Below are 25,000 nucleotides of genomic sequence, written 5' to 3' on the forward strand. Positions count from 1 at the left end.
ACAACATACTGTAGGCTACATACTATACGTGCTAACAACATACTGTAGGCTACATACTATACGTGCTAACAACATACTGTAGGCTACATCCTATACGTGCTAACAACATACTGTAGGCTACATACTATACGTGCTAACAACATACTGTAGGTTACATACTATACGTGCTAACAACATACTGTAAGCTACATACTATACGTGCTAACAACATACTGTAGGCTACATACTATACGTGCTAACAACATACTATACATACTATACGTGCTAACAACATACTGTAGGCTACATACTATACGTGCTAACAACATACTGTAGGCTACATACTATACCTGCTAACAACATACTGTAGGCTACATACTATACCTGCTAACAACATACTGTAGGCTGAATACTATACGTGCTAACAACATACTGTAGACTACGTTCAAAATATAATGTCCACTAGTCTGTTGTAAAGAGCCTGCTCTAAGGTGGAGGGTAACTTCAGCTGTTCCACTCTTTCCCATACATCAGTCATGGTACAGCGACTGTCCATAGATCAACATTAACCTCAGTGCCCCCTGGATGTTTCCCATCTTGTTTTTATGACCAACTGTCTGTCTCTTGTCACGTGGATCTGCTTTGAAATGTTGACAACATTCTCAGAATGGCTTCCAGTCCACACACTGGTTACAAGAGACTCTGGCCTTCCAGCCATTGGTGCAGGAGACTCTGGCCTTCCAGCCATTGGTGCAGGAGACTCTCTTCCCTTTTGACGTGTTCTAACGAAACACCACCTCGTAAAAACAATCAAAACATCTGCTCTGACTTAACATCAGTAGGGCTGAGGATGAGAGGGCTCTGGCTGACCATTCATTATGGAGGTGGTGTCCTGGGGCCTCATTTAGAACCGTTGTGTAAATATCTCACTAAATAACTGCGTGTACCATTTCTACATTTAATTTGTACAAAATATTGTTGCAGGCCATACATACCGATGTATCTCGTTATAAATCGTTATAATTTATTATTATTATTTTTTTTTTCCTACACATTTTGTTTTGTAACCATTCAATAAAAAACCTGATTCTAGAATCTAGTAGATGATTCCTGATATAGGGAATAGGGTTCCATTTGGGGTTCCATTTGGGGTTCCATTTGGGTGGCTGTTAGGGAGCCTTGAGACACAGAATGATCCTCCTACCAACAATGCCTACAGTAATTACAGACAAGCAGCTAGGGTGAAGGCTGCCCTCCAGGAAGTAACTGAAACTCAAACCTCCCCAAACTCAAACTTACCTTTTATTCTACATGTAGGTCAGAACTCTGCTCATGTTTTAAAGTCACTATTATTTTGGGGCTTTTGCATCGCTGTGGACTAACTAACTAATCCAATGAGTGGGTTTGCCTACCTCTAATTTCTACATTATCACAATAGCCGTAATTTCTACATGATCATAACATCTCTAATTTCTACATTATCATAATTAGCCCCAATTTCTACATGATCATAATAGCTCTAATTTCGACATTATCATAATAGCCCTAATTTCTACATTATCGTAATAGCCCTAAACTAAAATTGTGGAAAAGACAGATTACATGCCATTAACATTTTATAATTTGATTTGAAATATTTAAATATTCAATGTTATGTTTAACTCAGGCCTTTTCATTAGGGGAGCAATGTTATTAAATCATTTGTTTATTACTTTTTTGGTCTTTGAAAACTGTTGCAGTAAGGAGGATTTTGTGTAAATTGTGGTAAAATGCATAGTATGTGATTTAAAAAAAACACAACAGTAATTTTTAAATAGATAAGTATAGATCCAAATCTCTGTTATCCAAGAGAAAATGTAAAAAATTACACTTTAATATTTTGGGGTAAAATGTCAGTTTGGTGAGAATGACCCGAAACATGTTCTCGAGCATCAGTTAATCTCTAGAGCAGGGGGTAACTAGATTCAGTCACTCTAGAGCAGGGGGTGACTAGATTCAGTCACTCTCTAGAGCAGGGGGTGACTAGATTCAGTCTGTCTAGAGCAGGGGGTAACTAGATTCAGTCACTCTCTAGAGCATGGGGTGACTAGATTCGGTCACTCTCTAGAGCAGGGGGTGACTATATTCAGTCAATCTCTAGAGCATGAGTTAACTGACACAGCTCATCTCTAGAGCAGGGGAAAACTAGATTCAGTCACTCTCTAGAGCAGGGGGTAACTAGATTCAGTCACTCTCTAGAGCAGGGGGTAACTAGATTCAGTCACTCTCTAGAGCAGGGGGTAACTAGATTCAGTCACTCTCTAGAGCAGGGGGTAACTAGATTCAGTCACTCTCTAGAGCATGGGGTGACTAGATTCGGTCACTCTCTAGATCAGGGGGTGACTCGATTCAGTCACTATCAAGAGCATGAGTTCACTGACTACATCACTCTCTAGAGCAGGGGGTGACAAGATTCAGTCTGTCTAGCTAGAGCAGGGGATAACTAGATTCAGTCACTCTCTAGAGCATGGGGTGACTAGATTCGGTCACTCTCTAGAGCAGGGGGTGACTATATTCAGTCAATCTCTAGAGCATGAGTTAACTGACACAGCTCATCTCTAGAGCAGGGGGAAACTAGATTCAGTCACTCTCTAGAGCAGGGGGTAACTAGATTCAGTCACTCTCTAGAGCAGGGGGTAACTAGATTCAGTCACTCTCTAGAGCAGGGGGTAACTAGATTCAGTCACTCTCTAGAGCAGGGGGTAACTAGATTCAGTCACTCTCTAGAGCATGAGTTAACTGACTCAGTCAATCTCTAGAGCAGGGGGTAACTAGATTCAGTCAATCTCTAGAGCAGAGGGTAACTAGATTCAGTCACTCTTTAGAGCAGGGGGTAACTAGATTCAGTCACTATCAAGAGCATGAGGTCACTGACTACATCACTCTCTAGAGCAGGGGGTAACTAGATTCAGTCACTCTCTAGAGCAGGGGGTGACTAGATTCAGTCTGTCTAGCTAGAGCAGGGGTAACTAGATTCAGTCACTCTCTAGAGCATGGGGTGACTAGATTCGGTCACTCTCTAGAGCAGGGGGTGACTATATTCAGTCAATCTCTAGAGCATGAGTTAACTGACACAGCTCATCTCTAGAGCAGGGGGAAACTAGATTCAGTCACTCTCTAGAGCAGGGGGTAACTAGATTCAGTCACTCTCTAGAGCAGGGGGTAACTAGATTCAGTCACTCTCTAGAGCAGGGGGTAACTAGATTCAGTCACTCTCTAGAGCATGAGTTAACTGACTCAGTCAATCTCTAGAGCAGGGGGTAACTAGATTCAGTCAATCTCTAGAGCAGAGGGTAACTAGATTCAGTCACTCTTTAGAGCAGGGGGTAACTAGATTCAGTCACTATCAAGAGCATGAGTTCACTGACTACATCACTCTCTAGAGCAGGGGGTAACTAGATTCAGTCACTCTCTAGAGCAGGGGGTGACTAGATTCAGTCTGTCTAGCTAGAGCAGGGGGTAACTAGATTCAGTCACTCTCTAGAGCATGGGGTGACTAGATTCGGTCACTCTCTAGATCAGGGGGTGACTTGATTCAGTCACTATCAAGAGCATGAGTTCACTGACTACATCACTCTCTAGAGCAGGGGGTGACAAGATTCAGTCACTCTCTAGAGCAGGGGGTGACTAGATTCAGTCACTCTAGAGCAGGGGGTAACTAGATTCAGTCACTCTCTAGAGCAGGGGGTGACTAGATTCGGTCACTCTCTAGAGCAGGGGGTGACTAGATTCAGTCACTCTCTAGAGCAGGGGGTGACTAGATTCGGTCACTCTCTAGAGCAGGGGGTGACTAGATTCAGTCACTCTCTAGAGCAGGGGGTAACTAAATTCAGCTGGGGGACAATTTTTGTTGGAGTGGATGGTCGGGGGGCTGAAACACAGTTATAATAATTTGTACCACATCTAAGCCCAAAAATAGATTGTATTTGAAAAGAACAGTAATTTCATACCTTAATTACACGATCACATATGTCTCTTTTGTTATATGTGAGAATACTTTGGAACATATTTCCAAAATTAAACACCTTTTTTGCTGAATTCCTGGTGGTTTTACAGTCTTTGTGACCAATTACACACATAAAAAACACTGGAGGGCAAGTTTTGGCCCACGGGCCACCTGTTGCTGACCCATGCTCTTGAAACTCCCAGGCTGTTTTCAATCCAAGTGATGGTCGTTTAAAATCTAGTCCTGATTTATGACAGGCAGCAGCCGACGGTGAGGAGCAGCTGAACTAACGGTTCTACTTTCCCAGCCCTCAGACCCTCTGCATCAGAAACTGGACCGTGTCTCTGTAATGACTTATTGTAGATGAATCCTGTCTCCTGTCTGTGCTCCATTTCTCTCCTCTCCTATGCCCGCATGGTGTGAGGCTTTTTCCCTACAATGTCCTGGTGGTGCACTAATCATATGGAAGGGACTACTATAGAAATATAATTACTAGAACGGACATCCCAGTTCATGGTACTTGAGCAATTATATTTCTATGGGGACTACTCTGTAGAGAAGCTGGGCTGTAATTGGACCGTAAGCAGCAAGGCAGAGTGGGAGGGAAGGAGGGAACCTGCTTGTCCGTGTGATCAGGGCATGACTGGATGACTGGACCCGGGCAGGGGAGGAGAGGCAGGGTAAGGGAGGAGAGGAGAGGCAGGGCAGGGGAGGAGAGGCAGTGCAGGAGAGGAGAGGCAGGGCCGGGGAGGAGAGGCAGGGCCGGGGAGGAGAGGCAGGGCAGGGGAGGAGAGGCAGTGCATGGCAGGGGAGGAGAGGCAGTGCAGGAGAGGAGAGGCAGGGCCGGGGAGGAGAGGCAGGGCAAGGGAGGAGAGTAGAGGCAGGGCAGGGCCGGGGAGGAGAGGCAGGGCAAGGGAGGAGAGGAGAGGCAGGGCAGGGGAGGAGAGGCAGGGCAGGGGAGGAGAGGCAGGGCAAGGGAGGAGAGGAGAGGCAGGAGAGGCAGGGCAGGGCCGGGGAGGAGAGGCAGGGCAAGGGAGGAGAGGAGAGGCAGGGCAGGGGAGGAGAGGCAGTGCAGGAGAGGAGAGGCAGGGCAAGGGAGGAGAGGCAGGGGAGGAGAGGCAGGGCAAGGGAGGAGAGGCAGGGGAGGAGAGGCAGTGCAGGACAGGAGAGGAGAGGCAGGGCAGAAGGGGCTGTGGAGGAGAGGCAGGGCAAGGGAGGAGAGGAGAGGCAGGGGAGGAGAGGCAGGGGAGGAGAGGCAGGGGAGGGCAGAAGGGGCTGTGGAGGAGAAAGGGGAAGGCTGCAGAAGTCTAGAGACGGGTCAGACTGAGCTCCTCACAAGTTCACACACTCATAGAGAACTTCCAGCGTGACAGCGTAGGCTTTACACGGAATAGTTTTAGTGCAAGAAACTAGCATATATAGGAGGATGGTAACTAATGGACAGGATTGTTTCTTTCTGTTAGAGCTGGTGACTACCGGGAGAATAGTAACAACAGTGAGCTGGTGACTACCGGGAGAATAGTAACAACAGTGAACTGGTGTCTTCATGCATGGCTGGTGAAGGAGGATCAGGATGTTGAAGTTCACTACGACACACAGCTCCAGGTTTTTAATGCATGTGTACACTACTTCTCTGCTCTGGTCTGCTGATGTGTCAGAGAAAGGAGAGGGGTTAGTAGTGTGTGGACTAGGGTCTAGTGAGTCAGTGGTAGGACATTTTCTTTCGGGGTAGAAAGAAGAAGGTTTGCATTTCTCCTGTGAAGCGATCCGTTGCAACGTCCTGTATTTCTGCACTTCTTCTGTAGTCTAGTTTACGCAGACAATGTGTTTACAAGAGCGTGTCTTCTTCTGTAGTCTAGTTTACGCAGACAATGTGTTTACAAGAGCGTGTCTTCTTCTGTAGTCTAGTTTACGCAGACAATGTGTTTACAAGAGCGTGTCTTCTTCTGTAGTCTAGTTTACGCAGACAATGTGTTTACAAGAGCGTGTCTTCTTCTGTAGTCTAGTTTACGCAGACAATGTGTTTACAAGAGCGTGTCTTCTTCTGTAGTCTAGTTTACACAGACAATGTGTTTACAAGAGCGTGTCTTCTTCTGTAGTCTAGTTTACGCAGACAATGTGTTTACAAGAGCGTGTCTTCTTCTGTAGTCTAGTTTACACAGACAATGTGTTTACAAGAGCGTGTCTTCTTCTGTAGTCTAGTTTACACAGACAATGTGTTTACAAGAGCGTGTCTTCTTCTGTAGTCTAGTTTACACAGACAATGTGTTTACAAGAGCGTGTCTTCTTCTGTAGTCTAGTTTACACAGACAATGTGTTTACAAGAGCGTGTCTTCTTCTGTAGTCTAGTTTACGCAGACAATGTGTTTACAAGAGCGTGTCTTCTTCTGTAGTCTAGTTTACGCAGACAATGTGTTTACAAGAGCGTGTCTTCTTCTGTAGTCTAGTTTACGCAGACAATGTGTTTACAAGAGCATGTCTTCGTCTGTTTTCTGTTCGGTTTTTGTATGTTTTATAACTCCGGACGGTTTAGGGTTAAGTACCAAAGACTTTACTGTTATTTTATATGTTAGTGTGATGGTGTGTGGGTGCCGGTGTGTGGGTACCGGTGTGTGGGTGCCGGTGTGTGTGTGCTGGTGCCGGTGTGTGTGTGCTGGTGTGTGGGTGCCGGTGTGTGGGTACCGGTGCGTGGGTGCCGGTGTGTGGGTGCAGGTGTGTGGGTGCCGGTGTGTGGGTACCGGTGTGTGGGTGCCATTGCATGCGTGTGTGTGGGTGCCATTGTGCCGCAGAGTGGTGTGGATTTTGAGCTTTCACCACACTGATACATTCCCTGACTAGCACAGCACAGTGTGATCAGGTTGCCCCATAAAATGACTGTCTACCCTGTCCTGAATCTCAAGCTCTCAACTTCCATTTCATACCCTAACCTCGTGTTAAAGGGACATAATGTGACCTGGGGTCTACTCTCCTTGCAAAATCAGTATAAGGGTTAAAGCAGTCCTAACCTCATTCTCAACCGTGCACATTTTCCCCACGAAAAAATGATGTCTTGTCTTCAGCTTTTGGGAGGCTGCGGGGATGTAGGGATTGAGGGACTGCGGGATGGGGATTTCACGGTCACTTGCAAGTCTATTCATCCACTCTTCAGGGGTCCTCGGCTAGAGAGATGACAGAGGAGGGATAGAGAGAGAGATGACAGGTGGACATATTGGTTATTGATGGGTCTAAAGAGGCTATTCTGTTCTAACATTTTCCCTCTCTCTCTCTTTTCCTCCCTCTCTTTTCCCTCTCTCTCTTTTCCCTCTCTCTCTTTTCCTCCCTCGCTTTTCCCTCTCTCTCTCTTTTCCCTCTCTCTCTTTTCCTCCCTCTCTGTTCCCTCTCTCTCTTTTCCTCCCTCTCTTTTCCCTCTCTCTCTCTTTTCCTCCCTCTCTGTTCCCTCTCTCTCTCTTTTCCTCCCTCTCTTTTCCCTCTCTCTTTTCCTCCCTCTCTTTTCCCTCTCTCTCTCTTTTCCTCCCTCTCTTTTCCCTCTCTCTCTCTTTTCCTCCCTCTCTGTTCCCTCTCTCTCTTTTCCTCCCTCTCTGTTCCCTCTCTCTCTCTTTTCCTCCCTCTCTTTTCCCTCTCTCTCTTTTCCTCCCTCTCTTTTCCCTCTCTCTCTCTTTTCCTCCCTCTCTTTTCCCTCTCTCTCTCTTTTCCTCCCTCTCTGTTCCCTCTCTCTCTTTTCCTCCCTCTCTGTTCCCTCTCTCTCTCTTTTCCTCCCTCTCTTTTCCCTCTCTCTCTTTTCCTCCCTCTCTTTTCCCTCTCTCTCTTTTCCTCCCTCTCTTTTCCTCCCTCTCTTTTCCCTCTCTCTCTTTTCCTCCCTCTCTTTTCCTCCCTCTCTTTTCCCTCTCTCTCTCTTTTCCTCCCTCTCTTTTCCCTCTCTCTCTCTTTTCCTCCCTCTCTTTTCCCTCTCTCTCTCTTTTCCTCCCTCTATTTTCCCTCTCTCTCTTTTCCTCCCTCTCTTTTCCCTCTCTCTCTCTTTTCCTCCCTCTCATTTCCCTCTCTCGCTTTTCCTCCCTCTCTTTTCCCTCTCTCTCTCTTTTCCTCCCTCTCTGTTCCCTCTCTCTCTCTTTTCCTCTCTGTTCCCTCTCTCTCTTTTCCTCCCTCTCTTTTCCCTCTCTCTCTCTTTTCCTCCCTCTCTGTTCCCTCTCTCTCTTTTCCTCCCTCTCTTTTCCCCCTCTCCCTCTCTGTTCCCTCTCTCTCTTTTCCTCCCTCTCTTTTCCCTCTCTCTCTCTTTTCCTCCCTCTGTTCCCTCTCTCTCTTTTCCTCCCTCTCTTTTCCCCCTCTCTCTCTTTTCCCCCTCTCTTTTCCCCCTCTCTTTTCCTCCCTCTCTTTTCCCTCTCTCTCTTTTCCTCCCTCTCTTTTCCTCCCTCTCTTTTCCCTCTCTCTCTTTTCCTCCCTCTCTTTTCCCTCTCTCTCTCTTTTCCCTCTCTCTCTTTTCCCCCTCTCTCTCTTTTCCTCCCTCTCTTATCCTCCCTCTCTTTTCCCTCTCTCTCTCTTTTCCTCACTCTCTTTTCCCTCTCTCTTTCTTTTCCTCCCCCTTTTCCTCCCTCTCTTTCCCTCTCTCTCTCTCTTTTCCTCCCTCTCTTTTCCCCCTCTCTTTTCCTCCCTCTCTTTTCCTCTCTCTCTCTTTTCATCCCTCTCTTTTCCTCCCTCTCTGTTTCCTCCCTCTCTTTTCCCCCCTCTCTTTTCCTCCCTCTCTTTTCCCTCTCTCTCTTTTCCTCCCTCTCTTTTCCTCTCTCTCTTTTCCTCCCTCTCTTTTCCTCCCTCTCTGTTCCCTCTCTCTCTTTCCCTCCCTCTCTGTTTCCTCTCTGTTCCCTCTCTCTCTTTTCCCTCTCTCTCTCTTTTCCCTCTCTCTCTTTTCCCCCTCTCTCTCTTTTCCTCCCTCTCTTTTCCTCCCTCTCTTTTCCCTCTCTCTCTCTTTTCCTCACTCTCTTTTCCCTCTCTCTCTTTCTTTTCCTCCCCCCTTTTCCTCCCTCTCTTTTCCCTCTCTCTCTCTCTTTTCCTCCCTCTCTTTCCCCCCTCTCTTTTCCTCCCTCTCTTTTTCCTCTCTCTCTCTTTTCCTCCCTCTCTTTTCCTCCCTCTCTGTTTCCTCCCTCTCTCTTTTCCTCCCTCTCTTTTCCTCTCTCTCTTTTCCTCCCTCTCTTTTCCTCCCTCTCTTTTCCTCCCTCTCTGTTCCCTCTCTCTCTTTCCCTCCCTCTCTGTTCCCTCTCTGTTCCCTCTCTCTCTTTTCCTCCCTCTCTTTTCCTCCCTCTCTTTTCCCTCTCTCTCTCTTTTCCTCCCTCTCTTTTCCCTCTCTCTCTTTTCCTCCCTCTCTCTAGCCACAATGAGCGGAAGGTGACCTGCAAGCATCCTGTCTCGGGCTGTCCCTCACAAGACAACTGCATCTTTGTCGTCAACGAACAGTGAGTCTCTTCATTTTGCTCTTCGTTTCTGAGCTATGCAGTCAGATCGTCGTAGGAACTCTAGGACGTTCTCTCTCCATACATTCAGTATTAGTTATGCCGACCAACATTTCTCTATTTACAAGTTTCCCTTTCATGAGTTGAATGCTTCTTCTGTTTCTCTCCTCATTGTCCCACAATTGGCACTTTAACAGAAAATAGTTTCAAATGAACAGTCTTCTTCTTTCCTCTGATGAGATTACAAGGTTCATCAATGTCAGTTATTTGTAATGGTTGGAGTATGTATAAAATGTGCCTGACGTTTTCTTCCCAGTATTGGTGCATAGGTTAGTTATAAACATGTTTACAAAGGTTGTGGGTAGATGAGGTTCTGAATAGAAAAGACATTGTTGACCGAGGAAGCATCTGCAGGTCTGCTGATTCCCTGACGTGTGCATTGTGCTGCACTTGAGAATCAATCCTCCTCCTTCTTCTTCTACCCATCAGATACGGAGAGACGGTTAGAGTTTGAGCCCTTTTCCGTCCTGTTCTCCTCAACCACAGCTACTCACCTCTGAGGGGCACATGTTACCATTGGCTTTCTTTGGCCTGAGTTTAAGCCCTTTCACTCTCAGTTGCATAACCCACCTCTAGCTAGGCCCTTGGCTTATTGGCTCCTGAGAGGGGGTATGTGATTGTGAACCATTGGCCCCTGGTTCCTAGTCTCCCGCCTTTCTCATAATCAGTCCCCTTAACCATTCACAGTTTCACATGAGATACAGTAGTCTGATCCAACAGTTGGTTCTCTCTCTCTCTGTCCAACTATACGCAGTAGCAATTAGCCTGGGGACAAAGTTGCAGAGAAAACCACTCTCCTTCCTTGCTCCTCCATCTATCTCCAAAAGCCTCCTACTACACCAGGGTTCTACTCTGTCCCCTACGTGTGCCCCTAAGTAGAAAAATGTAGACGCACACAAAGACATTCAGGAGCACAATGGAAAATATGTGAGGGGTTAAACTGGAATCCTTCACAAATTCCAGGTCGCACAGCTAAATACACTATATACAGTACCAGTCAAAAGTTTGGACACACCTACTCATTCCAGGGTTTTCCTTTATTTTTATTGTAGAATAGTGAAGACATCAAAACTATGAAATAGCACATAAGCAATCATGTAGTAACTAAATAAGTGTTAAACAAATCAAAATATATTTTAGATTTTAGATTCTTCAAATAGCCACCCTTTGCCGTGATGACAGCTTTGCACACTCTTGGCATTCTCTCAACCAGCTTCACCTGGAATGCTTTTCCAATAGTCTTGAAGGTGTTCCCACATATGCTGAGCACTTCTTGGCTGCTTTTCCTTCTCTTTGCAGTCCAACTCATCCCAAACCATCTCAATTGGGTTGAAGTCTAGTGATTGTGGAGCCAGGAGGTATGTTGGGTCATTGAAAAACCAATGATAGTCCCACTAAGCGCAGACCAGATGGGATGGAGTATTGCTGCAGAATGTTGTGGTAGCCATGCTGGTTAAGTGTGCCTTGAATTCTAAATAAATCGCAGACAGTCCGAGGGACAAATCTGGGTTTGGAGGATGCCCGAAGAACGCTACCTGCCCGAATGCATAGTACCAACCGTAAAGTTTGGTGGAGGAGGAATGTTTTGGGGCTGTTTTTCATGGTTCGGGCTAGGCTCCTTACTTCCAATGAAGGGAAATCATAATGCTACAGCATACAATGACATTCTAGACGATTCTGTGCTTCCAACTTCGTTGCAACAGTTTGGGGAAGACCGTTTCCTGTTTCAGCATGAAGTGAGGTCCATACCTAGTAAGCCATCATTGTAAATAAGAATTTGTTCATAACTGACTTGCCTAGTTAAATAAAGGTTAAATAAATAAATAAGGAAATGGTTTGTTGAGATCAGTGTGGAAGAATTTGACTGTCCTGCACAGAGCCCTGACCTCAACCCCATCAGACACCTTTGGGATGAATTGGAACGCCGACTGCAAGCCAGACCTAATCACCCAACATCAGTGCCCGACTTCACTAATGCTCTTGAGGCTGAATGGAAGCTAGTCCCCACAGCAATGTTCCAACATCTAGTGGAAAGCCTTCCCAGAAGAGTGGCGGCTGTTATAGCAGCAACGTACCAGCATCTAGTGGAAAGCCTTCCCAGAAGAGTGGAGGCTGTTGTAGCAGCAATATACCAACATCTAGTGGAAAGCCTTCCCAGAATAGTGGAGGCTATTGTAGCAGCAATGTACCAACATCTAGTGGAAAGCCTTCCCAGAAGAGTGGAGGCTGTTGTAGCAGCAATGTACCAACATCTAGTGGAAAGCCTTCCCAGAAGAGTGGAGGCTGTTATAGCAGCAATGTTCCAACATCTAGTGGAAAGCCTTCCCAGAAGAGTGGAGGCTGTTATAGCAGCAATGTTCCAACATCTAGTGGAAAGCCTTCCCAGAATAGTGGCGGCTGTTATAGCAGCAATGTTCCAACATCTAGTGGAAAGCCTTCCCAGAATAGTGGCGGCTGTTGTAGCAGCAATGTTCCAACATCTAGTGGAAAGCCTTCCCAGAATAGTGGAGGCTGTTGTAGCAGCAATGTTCCAACATCTAGTGGAAAGCCTTCCCAGAAGAGTTGAGGCTGTTATAGCAGCAATGTTCCAACATCTAGTGGAAAGCCTTCCCAGAAGAGTGGAGGCTGTTATAGCAGCAAAAGGGTGGACCAACTCCATATTAATGCGTATGATTTTAGAATGTGATGTTCGACAAGCATGTGTCCACATATTTTTGGGCATGTAGTGTATTTAAGTTAATTGGTCGCACTGTAGAGCCCTGTACACCTCAGGAAACATGCTTATTAGCTTAATGAATGATCACCTTGGCCCTTCAGTTGCTCCACTCTCAGCATTCCCTTACAACCAGTACAACGTTCAGTTCCCACTCTCAGCCTTCCCTGGGCCAGTACAACGTTCAGCCTTCCCTGGGCTAGTACAACGTTCAGCCTTCCCTGGGCCAGTACAACGTTCAGTATTCCCTGGGCCAGTACAACGTTCAGTATTCCCTGGGCTAGTACAACGTTCAGTATTCCCTGGGCTAGTACAACGTTCAGTATTCCCTGGGCCAGTACAACGTTCAGCCTTCCCTGGGCCAGTACAACGTTCAGCCTTCCCTGGGCCAGTACAACGTTCAGCCTTCCCTGGGCTAGTACAACGTTCAGCCTTCCCTGGGCTAGTACAACGTTCAGTATTCCCTGGGCCAGTACAACGTTCAGTATTCCCTGGGCCAGTACAACGTTCAGCTTTCAGTCCCTACTCTCAACCCAACCTATGGCCATGCAGTAAAGATTTTAGTTGAGACAGGTATTCTCTCTCCTGAGTGTTCAAATCGACTGAAGAGAGAGAGCGGTACGCCCAAATCTACTGAAGAGAGAGAGAGCGGTACGTCCAAATCAACTGAAGAGAGAGAGAGCGGTACGCCCAAATCTACTGAAGAGAGAGAGAGAGAGAGAGCGGTACGCCCAAATCTACTGAAGAGAGAGAGAGCGGTACGCCCAAATCAACTGGAGAGAGAGAGCGGTACGCCCAAATCTACTGAAGAGAGAGAGAGAGCGGTACGCCCAAATCTACTGAAGAGAGAGAGAGCGGTACGCCCAAATCAACTGAAGAGAGAGAGCGGTACGCCCAAATCAACTGAAGAGAGAGAGAGCGGTACGCCCAAATCAACTGAAGAGAGAGAGAGCGGTACGCCCAAATCTACTGAAGAGAGAGAGAGAGAGCGGTACGCCCAAATCTACTGAAGAGAGAGAGAGAGCGGTACGCCCAAATCTACTGAAGAGAGAGAGAGCGGTACGCCCAAATCAACTGAAGAGAGATAGCGGTACGCCCAAATCAACTGGAGAGAGAGAGCGGTATGCCCAAATCGACCCCTAAACTCTGCCCCCCAAGGCACTCTTGTAGATCTGAAATGATTTGATAGGTGTAAATCAGTATGACTCCACCCAGCCGTTCAGAAAGAGAGGTGAAGTAATGTGCTATATTGCTTGAACCTATCTAATCCTTTCAGAGCTCTGGGCCCCCTTCATACCTCATAGCTCAACTTACCTGCCAGCTAAGGTCAGCACTGGCCCCCTGATAAATGTCCCTCCTAGAACATGTTCACAAGCCAGTTCTCGGGAAACAACCTGTCATTCCATATATCTGCTCTATTCCAACACAAGCCCATCCAATTCAACAACCCTTTCAAGCCCCTGATGACTGCGTTGAGAAACACTGACCTATAGCATGTTCAAATTCACAACCCCCAGAAGCAGCTGTTTAAAGTAGAGGAAGAGTCATACTACCTTGATATAGACTCCTGTGCTATTTCAACCTCACCCGACAGAAGTTGTCTTAATCCACTTTCAGTCTCCTTCTGAATTCTGGGCGTTCTTGTTGCAACTGTTCCAACTAGTTGTTTGAGTTCATGTTCAAACCAATGCCATTACAAATGTGGGAAAATCCTACCTTTCCCCGAAAGAAAATACAATTCACTCTTAACTATCAAACTGCCAGGGCCACAGTCCAATATTCATTGTGATATTACTATAATTTCTCCGTCTTCCAACATGAATGGAGAAAACAACAACTGGAGGCATTATGTGGTCTGCTTGTGATTTCTACCAGGGGTTGGAACCATTTCAGGGAACAGAACCAAAAACCTGAAAATAACATTTTTCAAGGAACAGAATCAGAATTAGGAACGGAAGTGATCTATGCTGTTCCGGAACACAACTGTTATTTTAAAAGCATGCGAACCGGTTACTAACTTTATTTTACTTATGGGGCATTTTTCCCAGTCCAACAATACAACACAACAAAGTGCCTATGCAAAACCCTCTCTCTATCAATCAGAAACTTCTCCTAGTGTCTGCTTGCCAGATGAAAATCATGTAGGCTACATGCCTCTCTGAAGCATAGCTGTAGCGTACTGACATTACCAGTGTGATTCAGAAGATGGGGAGAGAGATTTTTAATGAGGGAAGAAGGAATTCACTTTTTCAATGCTACTTAGGGATAGTATAGTTACCACATTTCACATTGGATTTATTAACTACAAAAAGATGAGACATGTTTTTAATTCGGGTGCCGCTCTGCACACACCAGCTTGTTAGCTAACTAGCTTCTCTGGTCCAACGTTAAGCCAATTCTGAAGTTCAAAGACATTTAAAGTTCCTCCATTGAAGCCTCTCCTCAGTTGGTATAAATCTGTGGGCCCAATTCAAATAATGCATGTTGTCAGAAGATGCCCAGCACTTCAAGCCAAGCTTCCTCCTCCACTCTCCCTCGATCGCCCCATCCGCAAAATTTAAATTTCATCTCGCGCTCGAGACTGACTGGTCTTTCCATCACGCAGTGTTAACAACTCACCGAACTATAGCACTAAGCTACAGCACCGAGCTACAACACTGAGCTACAGCACTGAGCTACAGGACTGAGCTACAACACTGAGCTACAACACTGAGCTACAGGACTGAGCTACAGGACTGAGCTACAACACTGAGCTACAGGACCGAGCTACAGGACTGTACTACAACACTGAGCTACAACACTGAGCTACAGGACTGAGCTACAACACTGAGCTACAACACTGAGCTACAACACTGAGCTACAGGACTGAGCTACAACACTGAGCTACAACACTGAGCTACAGGACTGTACTACAACACTGAGCTACAGGACTGAGCTACAACACTGAGCTACAACACTGAGCTACAGGACTGAGCTACAACACTGAGCTACAACACTGAGCTACAACACTGAGCTACAGGACTGAGCTACAACACTGAGCTACAACACTGAGCTACAACACTGAGCTACAGGACTGTACTACAACACTGAGCTACAGGACTGAGCTACAGGACTGAGCTACAACACTGAGCTACAACACTGAGCTACAGGACTGAGCTACAACACTGAGCTACAACACTGAGCTACAACACTGAGCTACAGGACTGAGCTACAGGACTGAGCTACAGGACTGTACTACAACACTGAGCTACAACACTGAGCTACAGGACTGAGCTACAGCACTGAGCTACAACACTGAGCTATAGTTTGCCCTCTCCATAGCGAGCTGCTCTATCCGTGCTGCCTGATTGGTGAAGTAATTTAATGTTGAGCTAAATGTAAACGAACATTTACAAAAACAGAAAGGACCGATATAAATGAGTACTTTTATTTTGGTTGGAACCATGTTCATAACTTTATTTTGGTTGGAACCATGTTCATAACTTTATTTTGGTTGGAACCATGTTCATAACTTTATTTTGGTTGGAACCATGTTCATAACTTTATTTTGGTTGGAACCATGTTCATAACTTTATTTTGGTTGGAACCATGTTCATAACTTTATTTTGGTTGGAACCATGTTCATAACTTTATTTTGGTCGGAACCATGTTCATAACTTTATTTTGCTGGTTGGAACCATGTTCATAACTTTATTTTGCTGTTCGGAACCATGTTCATAACTTTATTTTGCTGGTCGGAACAGTGGACCGGAACTAAAGAAAAGAATGGTTCAGTTCAGAACGAAACTATTGGAAAACATTTTTTGGTTCCAACCCCTGGTTTCTATGCGTGTTAAGGTATGAAATAGCAGGGTCCAACTGTCGCACGCCCAACTGTTCCCGAGGACTGGCGTTGCCCATCCCTGCTCTAGGCAATCTCTTATAGACTTAACGGTATCGTCATTGATCAAACATTTTTCCCCTTGTGTTTTGTAGCTTGAATTGTGGAAAAGTGGTTCGCCCAATGTTTAGAAGGTAATGTAACCCCAGGTTGAAATGGATGCTTATGTGTTACTCTAAAGTAACTGTTATGTAAAAGCACTTTTGTGTAAAGCACTGTTTACACTTCATATTGTCTGTGTTGTTTATTAAGCGTTTTGCCTGACGTCCTGCTAGTACTGTACAGTGTATGTTGTTGTTTGGAGTCTGGACCATATCATGTGTTCAAACAAAACTACTAAACAGACAAGATCCTATCTAGGCCTGGGAAGTGCCAGGGTCCTCACCATTCTATATTGTCACGATACGGAGTTCCCGATACCAATATGTATTGCGGTTAGTTACTATTTTTTACATTTTTTTATTTATTATTGCGAATCAATTTTTCCCAAAACATATTGCTCACAATCTGTTTGCTGTAGAGGGACAAGAGAGAGAGAGAGTCATAATGAAAAGGAGAAAACGTATTTTGGACATTTTGCTGATATCGTTCATTACAATAAATAACCTACGAGAGAAATGTGAAGTTGAAAATGAAATACTTTTGCTAATATGGGTGATGTTGATGGGACAACTTCTAAAGTAGTATTAGTAGGTTTAAGGGTCATATAAAATGTTTTTTAAAAATGTAACAGTGTTGTGTTGCATATTAATGTTAATAATGTACCGTTCAATGTATCGTTATCGCGATAATTCAGTCAATTTATCGTGATAATTCAGTCAATTTATCGTGATAATTCAGTCAATTTATCGTGATAATTCAGTCAATTTATCGTGATAATTCAGTCAATTTATCGTGATAATTCAGTCAATTTATCGTGATATGGATTTTTGCCCCTATCGCCCCGCTCTAATGCAAACACAAAAAGGTCCCCAATATTAAAAGCCAAAGGGAAATTGTCTTACATACGGCACTGTTATTCCGGGACGTTGCTACTCGATTACTTGGGGAAACTATTCTCAATTTTGAGAAGAAAAAATATAGGCCTATGTCTAAAATGTAATTATATATGTGACATTGTTACATAGCCTACAAGGATTTGAGCATTACATTCTGAATGTTAATGAAACAGTTTTATGAGTTTTTATGACATCACACGTGTAGCTTGTTGTTATTACCGGTCAATCACAGCGGCGCTACAGTCACATGCTCCCATGTGTAGCAAGGGAGATTTCTAATCAATGCAAAATGGAATTAAAATTATGGAATAAAGTTAGCTAAATGAGAAGGAATAGGCTACAATAATCAACCAACAGGTAGGCTGTTGTTGCATATGAATGGCGGGTAGCCTAGCGGTTAAGAGCGTTGGGCCAGTAACCAGAAAGTTGCTGGTTTGAATCCCCGAGCTGACTAAGTGATACATCTGTCGATGTGCCCTTGAACAAGGCACTTAATCCTAACTGCTCCTGTAAATCACTCTGAATTAGAGCGTCCTGCTAAAGCAATTAGCATTGCTACTTTAGCTAGATGGCTAACTTTACAATGACTTGATGCAGTCAAAACAGCCACTATCAGATGGTATGATAGAGAACCTATGGAAGCGAACAAGTTTGTTTAACTAGCGGGAGTTGGTTTGGATAATTTCCCTCTCCCTCCCTCTGTGCCACACAGACTGTCACATGAGCAAGACTTCATTGAAGTAAAAAAAAGAATAATATAATATATTTATTTTAATTTTCTTTTTCATCTTTAACATGTATTTTGACTATCCGGATTACCCCCCCCCCCATTTTTGTTTAAAATAAATAATAATAAATAAATATAGAATTGATATTATTTGAGTAGTGAAATCATTTCAACTACTGCATAACCTAAATGGTGGACAAAACCTAGCAATGCCTTTCCGGTTGCTACTCGGTTTTACTGTAGTTTTAGTTAACTCGGCTAATCTTCCTTAGCAAACGGCTTCTTCTCCAGCCAATGCTACATTTCACCAGAAGAACAAGAACATCTTCCAGGTGGTTGGACTGTCTTAATTGGTCCACATTGTTTTTTAAAGTCTCAGAGTATGACACATAATATTACACATCCTAATATTAGAGCAGCTAACTCAGGCATTTTGTCATAGTGGTTAGAGCGTTGGACTAGTAACCGGAAGGTTGCAAGTTCAAATCCCCGAGCTGACAAGGTACAAATCTGTCGTTCTGCCCCTGAACAGGCAGTTAACCCACTGTTCCTAGACCGTCATTGAAAATAAGAATTTGTTCTTAACTGACTTGCCCTAGTTAAATAAAGGTAAAATAAATAAATAAAATACATCTGTGCTTTAACAACGTCTCGAACTGCATGAACATGGTAACACTTCCAAGAATGTCTCGTGTGTTAACGCTCTTTCCATTCTGGACATACCACAGGCTGCACAGGTAAGACTTGGTAAAAACCCTGGTTCTGTCACCTGCCTATTGAGCAAGTGCATACTCTTTCATTGTTGAAAGTACTGTAGTAACCTGTTTGTGTGTATGCACGCATATGTGTTTTGCTTGCCTGGCGTGGGAGGGCCTGTATCTAGGATCAGGTCCCCTTGTCCAAATATTCTTATTCACTGTGATGAAGCAAAACTGATCCTATATCCCATCAGCACTCTGAGACTGTTTGTGAATACGGTCCCTGGTCTCGTTGCCGTTTTGTTGTGAGATGAAGTCAGAACAAAATTCTCCTGAACTAAAGCAGCTGTCGTTTCCCATCCCGGACTGTCTATTTGTGCAGAGTTAATACAGGGGATTTGTGAGCACACACATACTTCTCCATCTACATGAAGATAGCGAGAAATAACACTTGCTCCGTGTAATGAACACGATGGGAAACAGAGTGCTGGTTTCACGTTCTGGGCACAGCAGGTGTTTATTAGTAAAGGACCACAGGAGGAGGCAGGTAGCTGGGTCCAGGGCAGGCAGAAGGTCATACACAGGAGGAGGCAGGTAGCTGGGTCCAGGGGCAGGCAGAAGGTCATACACAGGAGGAGGCAGGTAGCTGGGTCCAGGGGCAGGCAGAAGGTCATACACAGGAGGAGGCAGGTAGCTGGGTCCAGGGCAGGCAGAAGGTCACACACAGGAGGAGGCAGGCAGAAGGTCATACACAGGAGCAGGTAGCTGGGTCCAGGGCAGGCAGAAGGTCATACACAGGAGGAGGCAGGTAGCTGGGTCCAGGGCAGGCAGAAGGTCATACACAGGAGGAGGCAGGTAGCTGGGTCCAGGGGCAGGCAGAAGGTCATACACAGGAGGAGGCAGGTAGCTGGGTCCAGGGGAGGCAGAAGGTCATACACAGGAGGAGGCAGGTAGCTGGGTCCAGGGGCAGGCAGAAGGTCATACACAGGAGGAGGCAGGTAGCTGGGTCCAGGGGCAGGCAGAAGGTCATACACAGGAGGAGGCAGGTAGCTGGGTCCAGGGGCAGGCAGAAGGTCATACACAGGAGGAGGCAGGTAGCTGGGTCCAGGGGGCAGGGGCAGAAGGTCATACACAGGAGGAGGCAGGTAGCTGGGTCCAGGGGCAGGCAGAAGGTCATACACAGGAGGAGGCAGGTAGCTGGGTCCAGGGGCAGGCAGAAGGTCATACACAGGAGGAGGCAGGTAGCTGGGTCCAGGGGCAGGCAGAAGGTCATACACAGGAGGAGGCAGGTAGCTGGGTCCAGGGGCAGGCAGAAGGTCATACACAGAGGGTCCAAAAAGGCAACAGTACAGGCAGGGAAAAGGCTAGTAAGGTGTCGTTAGTGAGGCAGGCCAAAAACTATCATACACAGGAGGATTAAAGGAGGATTAATTTACGGGGAAAACAGCACTCCGAATAGAAGCGTGTCACAAAACAAACAATACCTCACAATGATGGGGTGCAAAGAATTTAACTAAATAGTGTGTGATAATGACATACAGGTGTGTGAACAGGTGATTAGAATTCAGGTGATTGGGATCTGGAGAGTGAGCTGCGTTCAGGGGATCTACGTGTTTGAGAGTGTGAGCTGGACAGTGGGCTGGAGAGTGAGCTGCGTTCAGGGGATCTACGTGTTTGAGAGTGTGAGCTGGAGACTGAGCTGCGTTCAGGGGATCTACGTGTTTGAGGGTGTGAGCTGGACAGTGGGCTGGAGAGTGAGCTGCGTTCAGGGGATCTACGTGTTTGAGAGTGTGAGCTGGAGACTGAGCTGCGTTCAGGGGATCTACGTGTTTGAGAGTGTGAGCTGGACAGTGGGCTGGAGAGTGAGCTGCGTTCAGGGGATCTACGTGTTTGAGAGTGTGAGCTGGACAGTGAGCTGGACAGTGGGCTGCGTTCAGGGGATCTACGTGTTTGAGAGTGTGAGCTGGACAGTGGGCTGGGGAGTGAGCTGCGTTCAGGGGATCTACGTGTTTGAGAGTGTGAGCTGGACAGTGAGCTGCGTTCAGGGGATCTACGTATTTGAGAGTGTGAGCTGGACAGTGGGCTGGAGAGTGAGCTGCGTTCAGGGGATCTACGTGTTTGAGAGTGTGAGTTGGAGACTGAGCTGCGTTCAGGGGATCTACGTGTTTGAGGGTGTGAGCTGGACAGTGGGCTGGGGAGTGAGCTGCGTTCAGGGGATCTACGTGTTTGAGGGTGTGAGCTGGACAGTGGGCTGCGTTCAGGGGATCGATGTGTTTGAGGGTGTGAGCTGGACAGTGGGCTGGAGAGTGAGCTGCGTTCAGGGGATCTACGTGTTTGAGAGTTTGAGCTGGAAGCAGACGTTACAGTCCAGCTGCACTGAGTACAGCCCAACAGCCCTGGCATTAACACAGAGCAGAGCTCTAACAGTACGTGTGTAACAGTGTTCATGATAAGGAGTGAAAATGTAACGTGTCCCGCTGCTATGCTCCTTTATACTCCTCTAGTCAAAAAAATGCAAAATATAGTCTCTGAGATACACAATAGGTTTGACAAAGCAAAGCAGTGTGCTGTACAGGACAGTAGGATATGCTGCTCCTTCTAATATCTATTGTAGCATGTTGTCAGAACTAGAGGAGTTGTCAGAACTAGAGGAGTTGTCAAAACTAGAGGAGTTGTCAGAACTAGAGGAGTTGCCAGAACTAGAGGAGTTGTCAACTAGAGGAGTTGCCAGAACTAGAGGAGTTGCCAGAACTAGAGGAGAGGAGTTGTCAGAACTAGAGGAGTTGTCAGAACTAGAGGAGTTGCCATAACTAGAGGAGTTGTCAGAACTAGAGGAGTTGCCATAACTAGAGGAGTTGTCAGAACTAGAGGAGTTGCCAGAACTAGAGGAGTTGTCAAAACTAGAGGAGTTGTCAGAACTAGAGGAGTTGCCAGAACTAGTTGAGTTGTCAGACCTAGAGTAGTTGCCAGACCTCGAGGAGTTGTCAGACCTAGAGGAGTTGTCAGACCTAGAGGAGTTGTCAGACCTAGAGGAGTTGACAGACCTAGAGGAGTTGCCAGAACTAGAGGAGTTGTCAGACCTAGAGGAGTTGCCAGAACTAGAGGAGTTGTCAGAACTAGAGGAGTTGACAGACCTAGAGGAGTTGCCAGAACTAGAGGAGTTGTCAGACCTAGAGGAGTTGCCAGAACTAGAGGAGTTGTCAGAACTAGAGGAGTTGTCAGACCTAGAGGAGTTGTCAGACCTAGAGGAGTTGTCAGACCTAGAGGAGTTAACAGACCTAGAGGAGTTGCCAGACCTAGAGGAGTTGTCAGACCTAGAGGAGTTGCCAGAACTAGAGGAGTTGCCAGAACTAGAGGAGTTGTCAACTAGAGGAGTTGCCAGAACTAGAGGAGTTGCCAGAACTAGAGGAGTTGTCAAAACTAGAGGAGTTGTCAGAACTAGAGGAGTTGTCAGAACTAGAGGAGTTATCAGAACTAGAGGACTTGTCAGAACTAGAGGAGTTGCCAGAACTAGTTGAGTTGTCAGACCTAGAGTAGTTGCCAGACCTCGAGGAGTTGTCAGACCTAGAGGAGTTGTCAGACCTAGAGGAGTTGCCAGACCTAGAGGAGTTGCCAGAACTAGAGGAGTTGTCAGACCTAGAGGAGTTGCCAGAACTAGAGGAGTTGTCAGAACTAGAGGAGTTGACAGACCTAGAGGAGTTGCCAGAACTAGAGGAGTTGTCAGACCTAGAGGAGTTGTCAGACCTAGAGGAGTTGACAGACCTAGAGGAGTTGCCAGAACTAGAGGAGTTGTCAGACCTAGAGGAGTTGCCAGAACTAGAGGAGTTGTCAACTAGAGGAGTTGCCAGAACTAGAGGAGTTGCCAGAACTAGAGGAGTTGTCAGAACTAGAGGAGTTGTCAGACCTAGAGGAGTTGCCATAACTAGAGGAGTTGTCAGAACTAGAGGAGTTGCCAGAACTAGAGGAGTTGTCAAAACTAGAGGAGTTGTCAGAACTAGAGGAGTTGTCAAAACTAGAGGAGTTGTCAGAACTAGAGGAGTTGTCAGAACTAGAGGAGTTGTCAGACCTAGAGGAGTTGACAGACCTAGAGGAGTTGCCAGACCTCGAGGAGTTGTCAGACCTAGAGGAGTTGTCAGACCTAGAGGAGTTGTCAGACCTAGAGGAGTTGTCAGACCTAGAGGAGTTGCCAGAACTAGAGGAGTTGTCAGAACTAGAGGAGTTGTCAGACCTAGAGGAGTTGTCAGAATGTCGTGACAGACGAGAGATGGATGAAATTAGTGGTCTCCCAGGGTGTGTGGGCGTGGTCTCGCAGGGTGTGTGTGTGGGCGTGGTCTCGCATGGTGTGTGGGTGTGGTCTCGCAGGGTGTGTGGGCGTGGTCTCGCAGGGTGTGTGTGTGTGTGGGCGTGGTCTCGTATGGTGTGTGGGCGTGGTCTCACAGGGTGTGTGTGTGGGCGTGGTCTCGCAGGGTGTGTGGGTGTGGTCTCCCATGGTGTGTGGGGGTGGTCTCGCAGGTTATGTGGGGAAGGTATCGCAGGGTGTGTGTGGGTGTGGTCTCGCAGGGTGTGTGTGTGTGGGCATGGTCTCGCAGGGTGTGTTTGCGTGGTCTCGCAGGGTGTGTGGGCGTGGTCTCGCAGGGTGTGTGGGCATGGAGCACTGGGGCTAAAGCGTTTCTCTGAGTTCCACAGAAACCCAGCAGCCCGGTGAAGGCATGTACCGAAATTCGTTGTTTTTATCAATAGTTATTTCTTTAAGCAAATTTACATTGTCCTCCCAAGAGTCAAAAAACAATATAGGATCACTGTCCTGTGCTCACAGAGCCCAGTGTTAGCCACAGCTAGGCTAATCCTCTTATAGTACACTACACACGGTCCCTCCACATCATCAACAACCCAACCCTGTCCCCCACCAGCCTGACACGGTGCTACAACATCATCAACAACCCAGCCCTGTTCCCCACCAGCCTGACACGGTCCCTCCACATCATCAACAACCCAACCCTGTCCCCCACCAGCCTGACACGGTGCTACAACATCATCAACAACCCAGCCCTGTTCCCCACCAGCCTGACACGGTCCCTCCACATCATCAACAACCCAACCCTGTCCCCCACCAGCCTGACACGGTGCTACAACATCATCAACAACCCAACCCTGTTCCCCACTAGCCTGAAACGGTGCTACCACATCATCAACAACCCAACCCTGTTCCCCACCAGCCTGACACGGCCCCTCCACATCATCAACAACCCAGCCCTGTTCCCCACCAGCCTGACACGGTGCTACCACATCATCAACAACCCAACCCTGTTCCCCACCAGCCTGACACGGTGCTACCACATCATCAACGACCCAACCCTGTTCCCCACTAGCCTGACACGGTGCTACCACATCATCAACAACCCAGCCCTGTTCCCCACTAGCCTGACACGATCCCTCCACATCATCAACAACCCAGCCCTGTTCCCCACTAGCCTGACACGGTGCTACCACATCATCAACAACCCAGCCCTGTTCCCCACCAGCCTGACACGGTGCTACCACATCATCAACAACCCAGCCCTGTTCCCCACCAGCCTGACACGGTGCTACCACATCATCAACAACCCAGCCCTGTTCCCCACCAGCCTGACACGGTCCCTCCACATCATCAACAACCCAGCCCTGTTCCCCACTAGCCTGACACGGTGCTACCACATCATCAACGACCCAACCCTGTTCCCCACTAGCCTGACACGGTGCTACCACATCATCAACAACCCAGCCCTGTTCCCCACTAGCCTGACACGGTGCTACCACATCATCAACAACCCAACCCTGTTCCCCACCAGCCTGATACGGTCCCTCCACATCATCAACAACCCAGCCCTGTTCCCCACCAGCCTGACACGGTGCTACCACATCATCAACAACCCAACCCTGTTCCCCACCAGCCTGACATGGTGCTACCACATCATCAACAACCCAACCCTGTTCTCCACCAGCCTGACACGGTGCTACCACATCATCAACAACCCAGCCCTGTTCCCCACCAGCCTGACACGGTGCTACCACATCATCAACAACCCAACCCTGTTCCCCACCAGCCTGATACGGTCCCTCCACATCATCAATGACCCAACCCTGTCCCCCACTAGCCTGACACGGTCCCTCCACATCATCAACGACCCAGCCCTATTCCCCACCAGCCTGACTAACAGCCATCACTATAGAATTCATCAAGGACCCCATTTGCGACCACTAATACATATATTTTTTTATAGACTCCAGTTTTAATGGTCTCTCCATTTCCTTGGAAGTATTTTCAACTTGTGCTAACTGTTTTTCACTCTGCAATGTGAGCTGAAATATGCCATCACCACATATTTCTGTGTGTGTGTGTTTTTGTGTGTGTGGTTCCTCTGGTGTTCATTTCTGCCTGCGGCCAGCCATAGCGTCAGCCCTCATGCGACGGCAGCAGTTTGACGCGTTCGTTCACAGCGTTTTAATTTCAGATCCAGTAGAGTGATTATCAGGACCCGGGTT

The 25,000-nt window shown here is 46.8% G+C and overlaps 1 protein-coding gene across 1 annotated transcript in view; it reads left to right on the forward strand.

The window, feature by feature from the left end:
* The window catches only part of LOC115115443 (pleckstrin homology domain-containing family A member 5-like), a 291,617-nt gene that overhangs the window by 156,491 nt on the left and 110,126 nt on the right, over positions 1-25,000 (forward strand). The window contains 1 exon segment of the mRNA XM_065022294.1: positions 9,322-9,405. Coding sequence (XP_064878366.1) covers positions 9,322-9,405 — 84 coding nt within the window.

Source organism: Oncorhynchus nerka, linkage group LG9a, assembly GCF_034236695.1.
Source record: "Oncorhynchus nerka isolate Pitt River linkage group LG9a, Oner_Uvic_2.0, whole genome shotgun sequence".
Taxonomy (NCBI): domain Eukaryota; kingdom Metazoa; phylum Chordata; class Actinopteri; order Salmoniformes; family Salmonidae; genus Oncorhynchus; species Oncorhynchus nerka.